Here is an 18,555-nt window from a genome sequence, read left to right on the forward strand (position 1 = left end):
TACTTTAAAACCCAACTTCAACTAAAATTTAGTTTTGGATAGAGTGGTGAATGATTACAAACTTTATGTTGGTGTTCTTGTTGATGAAGATTTCCCCTCAGTTGCTGTTCTATCTGACACCCCTAAAAAAGTCAAAAAGTTAACTTTTTGCCGCCCATGTAACACATGTGTGTGGCGGCAAAGACGGTGGGCTTTGATGCCTACACACCACACATATGTGTCCATGGGTGACAGAGGTTTCTGTGCTTAGAGTGCTCTCCCAGAGTGCTCTCCCAGTCTCACCAAGCTGTGAAAGACAGCTCCTGGTCCATACTAGTAATCGGGAGTTGGCAGGACCAGCTTCCCATCATGTGACCACTGTGGCAGCCAATCAAACCCTAATAAAGGGATACCAGGGCTGGGCAGGAGGGAGTCAAAGGCATCTCCCAAACAGAGACAAAAAAAAGCAATAAGAAGTTGACCAGATTCACATTTCTAACATCCAAAATAAGTTTTGGGTACAATTAGGCAAAATATATAAATATTCCCTCATTCAATTTTATCTGAAATGAAAATTGTGACTTAAATTGAAAATAATTAATAAATAACTAGGAAATACTTACAACATGTCATGACCCTCTCTGGGTGTTGGTATGTTTCCAGTCTGGGGAATTGGCTCCCATGTTAAGTCACTGGAAGTAGCTGTTGAAACAAAACATTTTTCTATTATGTAAATTTTCCTTGCATAGACCAAATGGGCTCCCCGGTCTCATTGGATCCTAGGCAGTGCCTACTGGGCTTGTTCCCAGATTTAAAAGTAGATAAAAATTATTTGAAATTCATACATGAGACGTTGTTTAGTGCCCGTAAGTTGTTAGCTCGCAGTTGGATGCAGTCCTCGCCTCCTACCCTGGCCGCGTTGATTGCTGACATCAATGCTACTCTGCCATATAAGAAGCTGATATATGTTAATAGGGGGTGTCCTGCTAAGTACCATAAAATTTGGGATAGATGGCTACAGTCGTCACTGACGTGCGCTACCTAAGAGTCCACTCTACATATCGTATAGTTGAGGTTATGTTTTCCTGTACTGCATGCACTGGATGGCTGCTGAGACGCATGATGTGGCTTGGATGGGCCCTTCTGGCCCGGGTGGGGGTCCCCATGGCAGTTTTTGGGATTTTTTTTGTTTTGGGGGGGGGGGTTGTTGTTTTTGCATATGCCACTTACTTATGGTAGACAGTATTGCATTTATTGCATTTATCGCTTGTCTTTTTATATTTGCTGTACGATTTTTTGGTTTAATAAACTTTGATTCTGATTTAAAAAAAAATTTCCTTGCATAAGTCAGACAGTAATATAACACATTTTCATTAATAGCTGTAAATAGTTTGATGTACACTGTAAAAGATACAGTATTTTGTTCATTAAAAAAAGATCCAAGGATGAAACACAATTCCATAAATACAGATAGGATTCACAAGGGTGCAGAGAGCCCTGTGCAGCATGAAGAGCAATGGTTAATCTTTTTAGACTAGCATATATCTGTGTGCAGACTGTGCACCCGTCCCTGCATGCCTCTAAAACTCGGCTGTACAGGTAAGTCTGTACAGCTGATGCATATCCAGGTGAAAAGATAAACTGCTCTTCACAATGTAATCTACAGTGTTCTGCACCCAAGAAATTAAACCTTTAAATAGTTCCAAGGCTTTTTTATTTTCTCTGCTATTTAAATGTCAGACAAATGTGCCTTATCACAAGAAATGTGGCAGCCTTGATTTAGAATGGTATTTATTTTTTTTATTACAGCGTTGTGAAACTTGGACTTACAATTATTGATGTGTCATGAATCTCAATTTTCTCCTTGAAATTTAGCCATAATTTGCTACTATTTAAATACTTCCCCTTTTCTTCTATCAATATAGTTGATGGTTAAAAGCCAGATTAGGCACCAAGTTTGGGTAAGGCATATTGGCATAAGGATTGATATGAGGAGATGGGAGGACACGTGGTGTTATATTTGGACATGTTTTGAGCACATTTATTTATAATTTTGTTTAATCAGTATAACTGTATTACACTATTATAAAAATATTTGTTTTGGAGATTAATAGATCTCCAGCTGGAGAGCTGCACCTTTCTTTGCTCCATTCAAATGTGTTGCATCTTTCTATGAGTGGGGGAGGGGAGGATGGAAGGTGGAGTTTCATGGCAAAGTTATGGAAGTTGAGCATTTAGTCCCCAAAAAACAGAGGAGTCAGAAGCTACAGATCCAAAGTAAAAAACCTCATCTGTAGTGAGAGGGAATATAGGAAAGTGGAGAAGGAGTCTCAGAAAAGGATCCCACTAGTCATAGGCCCATTTCGTTGATAAATGTGGATCTCAAATTCTTTGCTAAATTTATGCCCATGTGTCTAGGTTTAGATCAGATGGGATTGGTGCCAAATAGGGAAGCCCGTGGCAACATCTTAAAGACAAGCCTCTTGATAGACAATGCCCGGAGATCCAAGAGCCCACTCTGTCTTCTATCCTTAGGTGCAGGGAAGGTTTTTGATCTTCTGGACAGGAGGTTCATGTTAGCATCTCTGGAACAAACAGGTCTTCGGGAAAATTTATAGAAAAAATAATGGCTTTACATACTGCCCCATCTGTGTCACGTACCTGGTCCGAAGCCGGAGTGTAGAGAGGGCTCCCCTTGCGGCTAGGTGCAGAACACCCCTGGAGGTGAGACAGGGAGTGCTGTGCCCGAAGTAGCATGGGTTGCTGGCTGGGATGGCCAGATGGTGGCTGAGGCCAATGGGTGATAGGTCCAAGGCGGATCTGGAACACTTAACAAGCCAGGCAGGTGTGCTGCAGGAACAAGGTGAGTTGGATAGCCCACAGGAGACTGGTACAGAGGAGTCAATAGCCAAGCCGGGTCAGACACTGAAGAAAACAGGGAAAGTTCAGGGACAAGCCAAAGGGTCAAAAGCCAGAGGAATCAAGAAGAGTCGGTGGTCAAGCAATCCGGGTCGGCAACAGGAAATCCAAGATAAAGGCAAAACAAGGCACAAGGGACACAGGGAGCTGAAGATCATCCAGCAACTAGTGCCTGTCATTGCTGAGTTTAAATAGGCCGTTTGGCGCCAAGGGCCGTCACGTCCCGCGTGCGTGTGTGCACATTGGCGCACGCACATTCTTAGTTGAACTTGCCCGGAGTTGGCCGCGCATGCGTATTCGCGCCAATGCGCGAATTCGCTGATTAGCCAAACTATTGGAGTTTACCTGACAATCTGTTAGGGTAAGGATTATTGGGACACTATCTCTGCCTGTTAAAATCTCTAATGGAACATGTCAGGCATGTCCGTTATCACCATACTTGTACATCTTGGCCATGGAACACCTGGCAGTTGCTCTACGGTCCAATCCCTCCATTCAGGGGGTTCAGGTGGGCAATAGTTTATATAAATTGAGTATTTTCACGGATGATTTACTCATATATTTATCTAATCCAAGAATAGCTGTTCCGAGCATTCTTCATGAATTGGAACAATTATCCTTATATTACTTTACCAATAATTGAAAAAGAAATGCTGGAAATTAATATCCCCCTTCAGAAAAAAAAAATGTATGATTCAAATTATTTCCCCTTGCTGAACTATATCTAGGGTGATGGGGGAACATTCTTGGTTAGGGAGAATGGCAATATACAAGTTGCATACTCTACTTTGTTTTCTGTATCTTTATCAAATGCTACCTATAGCCCTTCCATGGGCTTTTTTTTTGGCTTTACAGTCTAGCTTACTTCGGTATCTTTGGAGAAATTCTTTGGCTAGACTTCATCATGATATTTTAGTAAAGTGGAAGTCAGAGGGGATATGGAATTTTACTATATAGCATCTGTATTGACTAGAATACTGGATTGGTTCTATCATTGCCAAGCAAAACAGTGGGTAACTATTGAACAGCAAATAACATCTTTCCATTTGACCGCTCTTCTGTGGATCACGCCTACAGTATATCTCCGACTCCCACCTTTGACCCAATCTCTACTAAGAGTTGGGACTTGACTGTTCGAAAGTTGGGTATCTCCTCAATACCAGGCCCAATTACCCCAATTATGGGCAGCCCAGAATTTCCTCCTGGTCTGTGGTTGGAAAGGTTCCTACAATGGACATCTTCAGCCCCTTCCCCGAATAAACAAGCTCTTGCACCTAAAGGACTTCAAGCATTTAATACAATGGTGACTACACGGTGTAACTACCTGGGGCAATTGTTTCATTACTTTCAGCTTCAGCATTTTTTTATACATCTTTCTAAAACTGGCTCTCTTCATAGAGACTTAACTCCATTTGAGTCTCTCTGTAGCAGGCATACAGAGTGCTCTTGCACTATCTCTACGATATATGGTATACTGTTATCCCATGCATTTCCTTATTGCCTGTACTACGCTAGAGATTAAGAGAGAGAGCTGGCCCACATGATTACTGCAGAAGAATGGAAGTAATCTTTCTTTCTAACTTTTAAATCAAGTCTCTCAACTTAAATACAGGAGAAGAACTACAAAATGCTAACTAGGGGGTATAGATGCCCTGTGAGGCTGCACAGAATGTCCCCAATCTACTCTGAAAAGTGTATGTTCTGGTGGGGAGACATAGGCACAATAATCCTCATATGGTGGTCCTGTACCCAGATTAAACCATTTGGGCTATGTTCCAAATTTGCTTCCTTGTTACTGGCTCGCCCCATCAGAGGTCAATGGAAAATCTTTACTTTCTATTTATCTGGGCTCCATGTGGAAGACTAAAAAGTGACTGCTTTCTGTTCTCCTTTTCGCAGTTCGAATACTTATACCTAGACATTGGAGTACTCAGGCTTCTCCCACTATTAAAGAGAGGGTAGCTGAAATTAACCACTTAAAGAGAAGAGAAGAACTAACGGCGAGTATACAGGAATGTTACCCCAAGTATATGGTTGTGTGGTCTCCTTGGATTGAGTTCTCGAGCTCTGACATCCTGAGATCCTTTTTGTGAATAGCTTTTAATTTCAAACTTGGTCTGGATTTAAATTGGCAGTTTGTGGGCTCTTCTTTGGTCAAGAAAGAGCTCCCCAGATGTATGTGTTTTTTTTTTTCTCTTTTGGATTCTTTTGGTTTTGTTTTCACTTTTCTGGGCAGATATTTTGTCCATGGGAAACACTGGATAGCAAAGTATAGATGCTTTGGATTAACAGGTAGAAATACACTTTCATATTGATTACATTCTGAGCTTGTAATAACTGTTTTGAAGTATCAACATAATATTTTTCCTCTAATAATACAATGTTAAATGGGATCATGTTGTCCCTGGCTATGTGCCCTCTGAGGGTAACCCTTGAAAAATATTTAATATAATGTAATAATTAAAAAGAAATTATAAAAAAATGTGTTTGGGGATTGATAAAGCTCACATGGACGGGATGATCAGGGGAATATTGTAGTGCAGTGGGGGAAGATGGAGACCTTTTTGATGAAAGTGTGGAAGATATAAATTTTTTTGGTAAGGATATTTTGGCATGTGGGTGCAATGGAGCACAAACCACTGAATGGTGCATAATATTCACTTTTATTCATATGTGAGCACAATATTATAGGTGCTAGAGATTATATGGTAGATGAAAAAATACTACAGTGGGGAAAATAATTATTTTATCCCCTGCAAATTTTGCAGAGAGGTATTTTTCTATAGGACTAAGGTCTATAGACTGGCTAGGCCACTCCATGACCTTAATGTGCTTCTTATTGAGCCACTCCTTTGTTGCCTTGGCTGTATGTTTTGGATCATTGATTGTTATGCTGGAAGACCCATCCATGACCCATCTTCAGTGTTCTGGCTGAGGGAAGAAGGTTCTTATCCAAGATTTTACAATACATAGCCCAATCAATTGGCCCCTCAATGCAGCAAAGTCGGTCTGTATGTTTAGCAGGGAAACAGCCCCAAAGCATAATGTTTCCACCTCTGTGCTTGACTGTAGGGATGGTGTTCCTAGGGTCATAGTCAGAATTTGTCTTCCTACGTCGTACCTCTGTGTTTGCCAACAAGGGTTTCTCCACCAAGTACTAAGTCATGTTTTGCATGGGGATCAAATACTTATTTTACCCACTGAACTGTAACCTAATTTATAGCATTTGTTTTATGTGTTTTTTCTGGATTTTTTTGGTTGATATTCTCTATCATTTAAAATACACCTATGATAAAAATTATAGACCCTTCATTTCTTTATAAGTGGGCAAACTTACAAAATCTTCAGGGGATCAAAATATTATTTATCCACTGTAGTTTTATATTTTTGGGTCACTATTTTGGTCATATGGTGGAGACTTGGTAAATAAAAAGATATCAGTCTGGTTTTGGAAACACATTCTTTATTTGAACCCGATCCTGATTTGCACAGTTTGGTGAGAACTTGGATTTTGAAAGGGTTCCTAAAAACATCAATATTATGTCAATGACTGTATAAGTGCTGGTTTTATCTAAATATATTCATCCCCCGGGGTGACAATTTATTTCCAGCAACTAAGGGGCAGCTTGGATGAGATTGATTGGTTAGAATCTGTGTGCTGTATATTATTTATTTTATAAATATAGTTGATGTAAAGAAAATCATTTTGTGCATCTTTGGCAGAATAAAAGGATAAGGAGTAAATATAGAGCTGTGAAGTTACTTTAAAGCCATTTTTGGTTAATTTTTGGAATTATGCAGTCCTAAGCAAATGGTAGAAGATGAAATATTTCTTCATCCTAGGGTCTTTTTTTAAGGAGTGCAGTGGGGGTCAACTATTCTAGGACACATAGGATCTAAGAAGCTATACAAAGCCACCAGTTTCTCATGTTTACCAAAAATGTAGCTCATTATAGTATTTACTCTGAAAGCAGCTCTTCACAACCATTCAGAGCGGGTTTCCCTTTTGCTTTTATTTATTTGAGGCTTAAACAAGAATTTATGGACTAAAAAAAATAAACAAGAAGAATATACACCATTTATTTGAAACCTAGCAATCTTGGGGCTAAATAAACATTCTGAAAATGATTTAAAGTATGTGATCACTCCATGCAAGACGTTTGACCCAGAACCCTGTAGATTTTTGTTATACCTGTGGTGGTTGTAATAGGGTCCTGCTAGGAGTTTGATCCAGAACCCTTCTGTGGTGGTTGTAAAGGGTTCTCTTTAGGACTTTTATCTAGGACTTTTTCTAGGAGTTTCTGATACACTTGTGGTTGCAGCTTTTAACAAAACACACATGAAACAAAATCTTACTTGTGATCATGTGAAAGTCATTCAAATACAATGAATTCTCTTCCTACAAAACAGAAAAATCAAAGGATTAGGATAAAAAAATTAATAAAGAGACTGACTAAGACTGAAAGAGAATGATAAAATATTTCAATAGGACATTTAACAAAAATGCTGGTTTAGTGCTTAAGCCAAAGTATTTTTAAAGTTATTTTATTTATTATATTTTTGGCAATGCAATAAAATAATTTACACTTAGCAAACCTTATTAGAAGGCATTATGTCTGGATCATTTAAACCAGGTACAGAACTGCTTTTAAGAAAGGCCCTCATATTTTTTAAAACTTTTTGGGCAATTTGGGCTAGCTCTGCTAACATAAATTTGTTTGTCTGTACTTTCTTAATGGAAGTAAAAAATGTCCTTACCAGGTATTTAGGGTATATGCCCATTATGTGGTTTTACTGTACAGCAAGAAAATACATTTCTGGATGGTATGGCAGATTGTAGGTCAGAGTTATCCTCAGCAAACAGTATATTTGTTGCCAGTGAAATATAATTTTGCAATATGACCAAAAAGGTGAATAACCTTTGTTACAAAACAACCATAGCACTGAGTAGTGTGGTTGATTCCCAGTGTTTACAATTTGTAGACAGCATAGCATAGTCTGTGATGGAAATAGAATTGTGTGAGGATTCTGCACACCAATAACTGTAGAAAGAAAAAGTTTCCTTTGCCTTTTCAAAGTCCTTTTTACAGTTGTTATGTCCCAAGACCACTTAAACCAGGCAATTAAAAAAGGAGCACCGACCTGTGTTTGGAGAAACGGATATATCTTTGTCACCTATTTGAGGACAGCTAACAAATCCAGTAGTTTTTCAACAGGAGAATTTTGTACTTTTGAAGTCTGTGAACCAAATTATGACTGGACAGCGAGTTGAAGAGTGACGATCCTTTGGAAACGGTCATTGTGCAACTAAAAGTTGTTTTTTAGATGTTCAAAGGAGATAATTGTACCATTATCATAAAGGATATGGACAATACTTTCCTAAGCCCACCATAGTGCGTCAGCAGAGTCATGAACCATTTTGAAGTGAGGGTTGAACCAGAGAGGTGTATTAAATGAAATGGGTGTTTAAAGTGGAGCTTCAGTAATTTTTTCATCTTTCCATCTATTAAATCCTATGCCCTTGTTGTTTTAACTTTGGATAGTAAAACATTTTTTTTTCTGCCAGTAAATACCTTATACAGCCCACTTCCTCTTTCTTGTCTCGTAAAAAGCCTAGGCTAATGACATCATGCACAGCTCTCTCTCACTCTCTTGTGAGATTGCCAGCAAGGGAGGAGGGGTGAGTCATAGGAGAGGCAATGAGAGATGCAAAGCTGGAGGGGGCTGGATGAGGGTGGAGATAACAGGAGACTGCAGAGATCCATGAGGAGAAATGTGCAGGGGCAAGCTGTGGTGTGAGTGTGTGTGTCTGTATATATATATATATATATATATATATATATATATGTGTGTGTGTGTGTGTGTGTGTGTGTGTGTGTGTGTGTGTCTGTTTGTGCCACTGTGTACCTTTGTGTGTCTGTGTAAATCCAGGAAGTGAACAGGCAGCAGCTTCAGCTGCCCACAGTTAAAATGGCTGCAGCCAGACTTAGTGGAGGGAGATTTCTGCAGCATATTTGGCAAGTACAGAAACACAGTATATATAAAATAATATGCAAAGTGGTTGGAGAGAAGCTTCAGAAAGGCAAATATGTTTTTGTTACAAATTATGTGTGCAGACTGCAGTTCCTCTTTAAGCACTATGCTGAGTTTTGACTTTATGCCATAATATAATGGCTATATCAAGAAGGGTGTTTTAGTTAGTGAAGGGGAAGTTTAATAAATGATTATTTAAATCTGTGTATAATCACTGTATTATAGCTGCTAGCACAGAGGCCATATTTTTATGAACGATTGAACCAGTCATTAACTTATGTCAATTGAGTCATCCAGAAGTAGTGTCCTCACCGCTACAAGTGTAGAGCAAGCAGTGCCTGGTATTTCTGGCAACATGCTCCGCTCTATGGTACTACAATTCCTATAAAGCTGAGTATGTCTGCAGGTAGATGCGTAGTCCATCTCAGTGGTGAACAAGAGCAGCTACGTTCACATATACAAGGGTGGCATGGAGAGCGAACGTAGCCACCCTAGAACGAGAAGTCTGAGAACAGCAGAGAAAGTTAAAAAAAGGTAGAAGGTACATTCTAATTGCATTTAGACATATTGCAGTTATTGTATTTTGTAAAAAATGTGAGCTTAGTATCACATTAAGTTTAGTGCCCATAGTTTGGACTATTGGATCAAGTTAAATTTGACATAATTGTGTAAAGGGGATTGGATCATGATCTCTAGATATTTGAATTTGTCACCCCAACCCACTGTAATTAGGTTTCTGATGGCGAAGCCTCAGTTGGTGAAGACCCAATATAGGGGATTTATACATGTTAAATTTGGACCTGAAAAAGTACAGAATACATTTATAATACTAAGAAGAGTTGGCCAAACATTGGCTGTTCACTGATTCAATGAATACCCGAATTGTTGGGGCGTTTGACCATTTGTTAAGCCCGCCGAACGACCACAATGCCCTGCGCCACCACACAATGCATTGGAAGCCCTGATTGGCTGAAGCAATCAAAGTTTTGCCCAATCAAGGCATAGAGCACTGTCAGAGCCATGATTGGAGAAAGTAATGATTACTGTGCCCAATCATGGATCATTGCTCTTTGCAGTGTGATATTGGTGGGGAGAGAGAAAGAACAGGGCTCTGTTTAGTGCTACTAGCAGTTAGTGTGCTATAGTGTCCTATTGTGATTCTATTGTCAGTGTAGAATGTCAGTTTTGTGTGAATCTAGTAATAATGCAGTGTGAGTGTAGTTTGACAATTCATTTTTACTTTAGTGTCACTTTAGTGTAAATCTAGTGATAGTGCAGTGTAAGTGTAGTTACATTTTTACTTTAGTGTCAGTTTATTTTGTCAGGGCAGGCTTCCTGCAGTATATTGCTGCGCGTTACTGCACGTTTATCGAAGTATATTTCAGTGCACTAGTGCAAGTTTACTGCAGCACATTTCAGTGTGTTAGTGTAGGTTTAACGCAGTATAACTCTTGTTTTTTCTCTTGTAATTGCAGTATATTTCAGTGCGTTACTGCACGTTTAACACAGTATATTTTAGTGCGTTACTGCACGTTTAATGCAGTATATTTCAGAGCATAAGTGCACGTTTAACGCAGTATATTTCAGTGTGTTAGTGCAAGTTTAATGCAATATATTGCAGTGCGTTGGTGCACATTTACCGCAGTATATTGCAGTGCATTAGTGCATGTTTAATGCAGTACATTTCAGTGCATAGGTGCGTGTATAACGCAGTATATTTCAGTGTGTTGGTGCAAGTTTACCACAGTAAATTGCAGTGCGTCAGTGCAGTTTTACTGCAGTATATTGTAGTGTGTCAGTGGAAAGTGTCTATGTAGTGAGTACTCAAGTTAAAGTGCACCAAACACCACTTTCCATTGATTTAAGTGCACCCAAGTACACATTTCCATATCTTTATTACATTTTGTCAATAAGCACCCCACTGGCAACATAAATTTCACAACATTGCAAATTATTTGGGTTTACCTGAAGTCTGTACATTATTAGTGCCACATACAATACATAACTTACAGTAAGAGGATCCTGCTTACAGCAACTTACAGCCCTTTAGGGTTTACAAGGTTGATAAAAAAAAAAGCTAGAAAAGGTTGGATAGAGAATGAATAACCCACGTGTAGAATTCAGTTATTGCTTTTAAATAGCATAGATTTTGATCAGGATACTTGTATAACCAGAGAAATATTTTCTAATGTGAAGAACAGATATTTTTAACTATGGCAGAGTAAGTTATTTTAGTCATCCATATTTGATATTATGAGAAAATTCAACTATTTTCACTATGCATTTTTGACCACATTTTTATGCATTACATTTACTTCAATTGCGCTCAAATCATTTTTAGAAAAACTGTTGACGTAATATATACAATGAACCTAGTAACAAGATAACACAACATACACAATTATTTGCTTACCAGATTACTGCTGATTGAGCAACCTCCAAAAATAAATGCTATATTTCCTGCAACTGCCAAAGCGTGTCCATGCCTACGTAATGAATAACAGGAAATAAATATTAACTGTACTTATTCACAGAGATAAATAAAAATGCTGTATGTCAAAGCAATCCCAGCCCATATATATTTATATACGTTATATATACAGTATACTGTATATATACACACACACTATATATATATATATATATATATATATATATATATATATATATACACATACACAGTATCTCACAAAAGTGAGTACACCCCTCACATTTTTGTAAATATTATTATTATTATTATTATTATTAATAATAATATAATTATTATACCTTTTCATGTGACAACACTGAAGAAATGACACTTTAGTACAATGTAAAGTAGTGAGTGTACAGCTTGTATAACAGTGTAAATTTGCTGTCCCCTCAAAATAACTCAACACAAAGCCATTAGAGCTGGCAACAAAAGTGAGTACACCCCTAAGTGAAAATGTCCAATTGGGCCCAATTAGCCATTTTGCCTCCCGGTGTCATATGGCCCATAAGTGTTACAAGGTCTCAGGTGTGAATGGGGAGCAGGTGTGATAAATTTTGTGTTATCGCTCTCACTCTGTCATATTGGCCACTGGAAGTTCAACATGGCACCTCATGGCAAAGAACTCTCTAAGTATCTGAAAAAAAGAATTGTTGCTCTACATAAAGATGGCCTAGACTATAAGAAGATTGCCAAGACCCTGAAACTGAGCTGCAATACGGTGACCAAGACCATACAGCAGTTTAACAGGACAGGTTCCACTCAGAACAGACCTCGTCATGGTCAACCAAAGCAGTTGAGTGCACGTGCTCAGTGTCATATCAAGAGGTTGTCTTTAGGAAATAGACATATGAGTGCTGCCAGCATTGCTGCAGAGGTTGAATGGGTGGGGGGTCAACCTGTCCCTGTTCAGACCATACGCCACAAAGAAAGAAAGCCTGCAAACAGTTTGCTGAATACAAGCAGACTAAGGACTTGGATTACTAGAACCATGTCCTGTGGTCTGATGAGACCAAGATAAACTTGTTTGGTTCAGATGGTGTTAAGTATGTGTGGCAGCAACCAGGTGAGGAGTACAAAGACAAGTGTGTCTTGCCTACAGTCAAGCATGATGGTGGGAGTGTCATGGTCATGGGCTGCATGAATGCTGCCAGCACTGGGGAGCTACAGTTCATTGAGGGAACCATGAATGCCAAACTGTACTGTGACATACTGAAGCAGAGCATGATCCCCTCCCTTCAGAGACTAGGCCACAGGGCAGTATTCCAACATGATAACAGCCCCAAACACACCTCCAAGACGACCACTGCTTTGCTAAAGAAGCTGAGGGTAAAGGTGATGGACTGGCCAAGCATGGCTCCAGACCTAAACCCTATTGAGCATCTGCGGGGTATCCTCAAATGGAAGGTGGAGGAGCGCACGGTCTCTATCTTCCACCAGCTCGGTGATGTCAACATGGAGGAGTGAAAGAGAACTCCAGTGGCAACCTGTGAAACTCTGGTGAACTCCATGCCCAAGAGGGTTAAGGCAGTGCTGGAGAATAATGGTGGCCACACAAAAATATTGACACTTTGGGTCCAATTTGGACATTGTCACTTAGGAGTGTACTCACTATGTTGCCAGCGGTTTAGACATTAATGGCTGTGTGTTGAGTTATTTTGAGGGGACAGCAAATTTACACTGTTATACAAGCTGTACACTCACTACTTCCCATTGTAGCAAAGTGCCATTCCTTCAGTGTTGTCAAATGAAAAGATATAATAAAATATTTACAAAAATATGAGGGGTGTACTCACTTTTGTGAGATACTGTATGTGTGATAAATTAGTGTTACAGCCCATTACCTCTAACATTACTACAATCATTCTTGTAAAAATGACAGCCAGGGGGTTGTTCATTTCTTGATTAATGTGTCTGTATGTTTGAGGAAGAATAAGGAGACACAGGTGCCCTTGAGCCATGTCTAAATGCAGGAGATAAAATATAAGTGCTAAGTGCAGTGAGGATTTGATTTCCTTTTACCAATAAGGTCATAAAATAGTAATTGCAATTTACATTTTGGGAACAAAGAACAGGAAAAGGGGGAAATGGGAGAAGCTCTTTTAGGCAAATGGTTAAGAGGTTGTAAACCCAATTTCTTTTTTTTTCCACCCTGAAAGAGAAACACATAATGAGCTAGTATGCATCGCATACTAGCTCATTATGAAATACTTACCTTAGAACGAGCCCCCGCCGTGCCGCCCGCTTACCTCTATGACGGTTCAGTCGCCCGTCTTCCGGGATCGCGGCATCCGGCCATCTGATTGGCCGGAGCCACGGTAACGTCACTCCCGCACACGCGTGCGGGAGCCGACGGTCACGGCACGGGGCTCTGAAGAAACGGCACCAGCAGCCGTTCCTTCAGAGCGCATGCGCCAGTGATGTCACTGGCTGCATGTAAGGTAAATATCTACCAAACGGTACATGTTTAGGAGATATTTACAGTACCTATAGGTAAGCCTTATCATAGGCTTACCTATAGGTACAACTTGCAGAGGAGGGTTTACTTCCTCTTTAAATAACAGCAACAGAATATATGACAGATTTCTCACTCTAGATGGTGCTTTCACTGCATTGTTCTCATGTTAAATCCTGGGAAATAGCAAGAATTAGCAAAATTGTCCAGGAGAATTACAACCAGGCACATTGGTTGACACCAAGTTCCCTCGTATTGAAATGTAGCTTTTATTATAATAACATTTCACAAGTACAATCAGATGAGGCCAGGGCCTTTAATCACAGAGTCCTTTCATCTGCTGCTATGAAATATAGTCAAATGATTACATTCATAACACAAGGAACAAATAAAAACCTGAGCAATAACACAGACTATTGTTAAAATGAGAGTACAAGCAACATGTAAAATGAATCACTAAGCTGTTAATGCAGCTCAGCAGACTCTGGAAATGTGCTTAATTGAAAGGCTACTCTATTTAGCTTAAAGCTGATCTCCATGTTTCAATAAAGGCCTTGTTTTCATGAGGTACACATAAGCATACTCCTGTGTAGAGCAATATTTACCAGTAAGCAGATAGCAGGGTGCGGGGCTGAGCCACACTGTGTGTGTCAACAGATGCATACAGCCTGGCTCAAGAGCGAGCCCCCACAGAGGAGAAGGAGCCCAGAGCGCCAGTGGGGTCCTAAGAACAGGGAGGTTCAGGGCTGCTCTCTGCAATACTACAGTGCCTTGAAAATATATCCATACCCATTGAAATTTTCCACATTTTGTCATGTTACAACAAAAAACGTAAATGGATTTTATTGGGGATTTTATGTGATAGACCAACACAAAGTGGCACATAATTGTGAAGTGAAAGGAAAATGATAAATGGTTTTTGAAATTGTTTACAAATAAATATCTGAAAAGTGTGGCATGCATTTGTATTCAGCCCCCTTAAGACCCCGTTCACACTAGGGCGATCCGACTTGCCGAGGCGACCTCACAGGTCGCGGTGCGCAGCTCGCACCACGACCTCGGAGCGGCTGGCACAGACTTCATAACATTGAAGTCAATGCAGGTCGCTCCAGGTCGCCCCAAAGAAGCTCCGGACCCTTTTTCTAAGTTGGAGTTACTTGTGTCGCTCCTATTAGAACGGGTCCACAGCTTCTCTATGGCAGGCCCCAGTGTGAACGGGGTCTTGCTCTGATACTCCTAAGTCCCGGTTCCCATTAGTGCGATGACAGACATTGCATGTGATTCGGAGCGCACTCCTCTGAAAATCACATGCGATGTTTGTGTGATGCAAATTCAGCCATACAGATTGTATAGCTGAATTTGCATCACATTCGTATACAACATGCACAGGACCCTTTTTTGGGTCTGCAGCAGAATTGGATCCCATGGGTGTTCACACCTATGCAATCTGATTCATGTCCGAACTGACAGTCCGCACTGCGATATGTAAACTGATCTGGGGGTATCATTAACTGTGTATTGACACCCCAAGCGATTCGCATATGGTAGTGTGAACTGCCTGCGATTTGAATGCGATGCGGGAACATTGCATATATGTGAACCGGCACTTACTAAAATCTAGTGGAACTAATTGCCTTTTAAGTCACCTAATTAGTAAATAGAGTCCACATGTGTGTAATTTAATCTCAGTATAAATACAGCTGTTCTGTGAAGCCCTCAGAGGTTTGTTAGTGAAGCTTAATGAACGAATAGCATCATAAGGGCCAAGGAACACACCAGACAGGTCAGGGATAAAGTTGTGGAGAAGTTTAAAGCAGGGTTAGGTTTTAAAGAAATATTCCAAGCTTTTAACATCTCACGGAGCACTGTTCAATCCATCATCCGAAAATGGAAAGAGTATGGCACAAATGCAAACGTACCAAGACATGGCTGTCCACCTAAACTGACAAGGCTGGGCAAGGAAAGCAATATTCCGGGAAGCAGCAGGGAGGCCAAAGGTAACTCTGGAGGAGCTGCAGAGATCCACAACTCAGATGGGAGAATCTGTCCACAGCTATGAGCTATTTTGCAAAAAAAGAATGGGCAAAAATGTCACTCTCTAGGTGTGCAAAGTTGGTTGAGACATACCCAAAAAAATTTGAAAAGCATTTATCATTTTCCTTCCACTTCACATTTATGTGCCACTTTGTGTTGGTCTATCACATAAAGACCCAATAAAATACATTTACGTTTTTGGTTGTAACATGACAAAATGTGGACAATTTTAAAGGACATGAATACTTTTTCAAGACACTTATTACTGCACAGAACAGGTAAGCATAACATGTTTAATTTTTTATTTAAATTAAGCATTAAAATCACCTTAAAGTTAAAGTAATACTAAACACACACTGTTTAATTTAAATTATCCCTTCTATTTCTGTATGTAGATAATGGCACTGTAATTATTTTAATTATAAAAACGTATCTTTTTCCTATTTTATATACAGCTGTCACATGACCCAGCTCTTTTTTTGGCCTGCCTGCAGGGAGACATAAGCAGGAGGAGCATCTAGTCCTCTGCTGCTAGTCACATGTTCAAAATAAAAAAAATGCCTTTGTTATACAGAGTAATATTAAATAAATAAATGATTTTAAATTGTCATACAAATATAAATTTGAAATAAAATTGTATTATTTTTTGGCAATAAAATGGGCAGATTTCTGAGAGTTACAGGCCGTGTCACTTCCCTCCAGCCTGTGTCTTCCACTGTGCATACATGTGTGACCCTATAGTCACATGGGCCGCTCAGATGTAATAGGGAGTAAATGCTCAGCATAGAAACTCACTGACAACTGAGCATGTGCAGAGCTGCCAACACTGCTCTGCAAAATTCCCAGCTAAATTGGGGACATAAATAGAAGGTGAAGATAGAGAGCAGCAGGATCAACCAAATCTTTTTGCAGAATACAGAAAACAAATCTCATAGTGACTATGAACGGCATGCAATACAGCATTTATTGATAGTTTTTATGATGTGGGTTTAGTGACACTTTCAATGAAACCTGGAGATCAGCTTTTATGTAGAACTAAGGGCAAAATATTTTAAGATTTTGAATAGTGTGGAATAGGATTCGAACATCTGTTGGTTTTTATAGCTGTCTTTGCCCCTGTTAGGAAGTTTCACCAACTCAGTTTGTCCTGTTTATCTTTATCAGTGAAACAGAAAGGTAAAAAGTAATAGAGGGGGAAATCTTCCAATGGAAAATCTATTTCTGGTGACCCTGGTGCGAACCAGGGATTTCCTAGCTTTGGAGGGATTTCCTTTAATTTCCTGTTTTGACTATGGGACAGGGAGTGAAGGGGAAATCTCCTTAATGGGACACAAATGGCAAAAAAAACCAATAACTGACAGAGGTTATAATTCTCCTATAATCTATCCAATATGAAAATAGATATTTTGCCTTTAGTTCTACCTTAATCTATGTAATGCAGTGCAACTGGATTCCAACATATGCTTTTAGGTATATATGTACCTTAGGACACACGATTCTGTGCTTTGCATCTTTCTTATTCTCTGAAGTGACAGTAAGGAGAATTTAGTGACTCTTCTCAGAATATCAGATTACTGGTCACAGGGTAAGGTTGTCATTTATTTTTATTTGCTGGGGGCAGTTTCTGTTTTAAAGGTCGTAGCCCCCTGAAAAAAAAAATGTCTCTGCAATGTCACCGGCCGTAGTGGTGTACCTAGGACTATGGGAGAAGTGCACACAGCACTACAATACAGCAACAGAATGGCTTATCCTGTAAGCGGAACCACTTGGGAATTGTAGTTTGATTCCTCACATGATTTATAAAGCAGCTCTGCTTGATGACTACAATATCCAGCATGCACAGGGAAGCGCATCACTGTTGACCCCCCCTCCCAGTGTGACATCCAAGGATACTATCAGCCAATTGGCAGCAGAAAGCACAGGTTCATGTAAGTCTTGAGAATCATTTGCCGTTATCAACTAGGACAGGAACTCCAGGGGCTGGGGATCAAAGTATCAGCTTCCTGAGCTTACATTGTATGAATCTGCCTCTGTTCATGTCTGTATCATATGTATGTTTTGGTGTTGATGGGGGTACCAGGGGGTGTCTGAACTCTAGATATGCTGTTTTAAAAATACAGGTGCGTATCTCACGTAGATTTTTTTATCCACATGTTAAATATATTGTTAAAGAAAAATTAAAGAAAATAGATGTGGGTGGTCATGGTGCCAGGGAAGCAGGGCACTCACCAGCAGAATAGCAGATGCAATGCAATGCCAAGGTCTAGTGAGTACAATCCAGTGAGGAAGGGGGAAATTTGTGTTTGATTCTGGAGATGATTTTGTCATCGAGGGGTGGGGGGCATTATATATGGGGCGAGGGGATGATTTGTTTTCTTGGGAGACAATCTGCGTGTTATTAACTCATCACCCCTGCATGCTGTGGGTTATATAACCATGGCCCCTGCACACTGCGTTACACAGTGTTAAACTCTCTTGATCCCTGACCATTGCACTCTATTTATTTTACATTACTGACCAGTGACCACTGAACCCCTGCAGAATGAGCATTGTGTTCTCCTGTACTCTGTGTGTTAAACACCCCTGACCTCTCCACTCTGCGTTTTATGCACTCCTGATCCCTGTACTCACTCTGCATTTCACACTTCTGGCCTCTGCACTCTGT

The 18,555-nt window shown here is 39.9% G+C and overlaps 1 protein-coding gene across 1 annotated transcript in view; it reads right to left on the reverse strand.

Moving 5' to 3' along the window:
- LOC309544225 (kelch domain-containing protein 3-like) overlaps positions 1–18,555 on the reverse strand; it is an 83,692-nt gene that overhangs the window by 54,980 nt on the left and 10,157 nt on the right. The window contains exons 3-5 of the mRNA XM_082243118.1: positions 11,345–11,417; positions 7,255–7,297; positions 603–681 (exon numbers count right to left, since the gene is read on the reverse strand). Coding sequence (XP_082099244.1) covers positions 603–681; positions 7,255–7,297; positions 11,345–11,417 — 195 coding nt within the window. The remainder of the gene's footprint in view (positions 1–602; positions 682–7,254; positions 7,298–11,344; positions 11,418–18,555) is intronic.

Source organism: Pelophylax lessonae (genome assembly GCF_965119305.1).
Source record: "Pelophylax lessonae genome assembly, chromosome: 1".
In the NCBI taxonomy this organism is placed as follows: domain Eukaryota; kingdom Metazoa; phylum Chordata; class Amphibia; order Anura; family Ranidae; genus Pelophylax; species Pelophylax lessonae.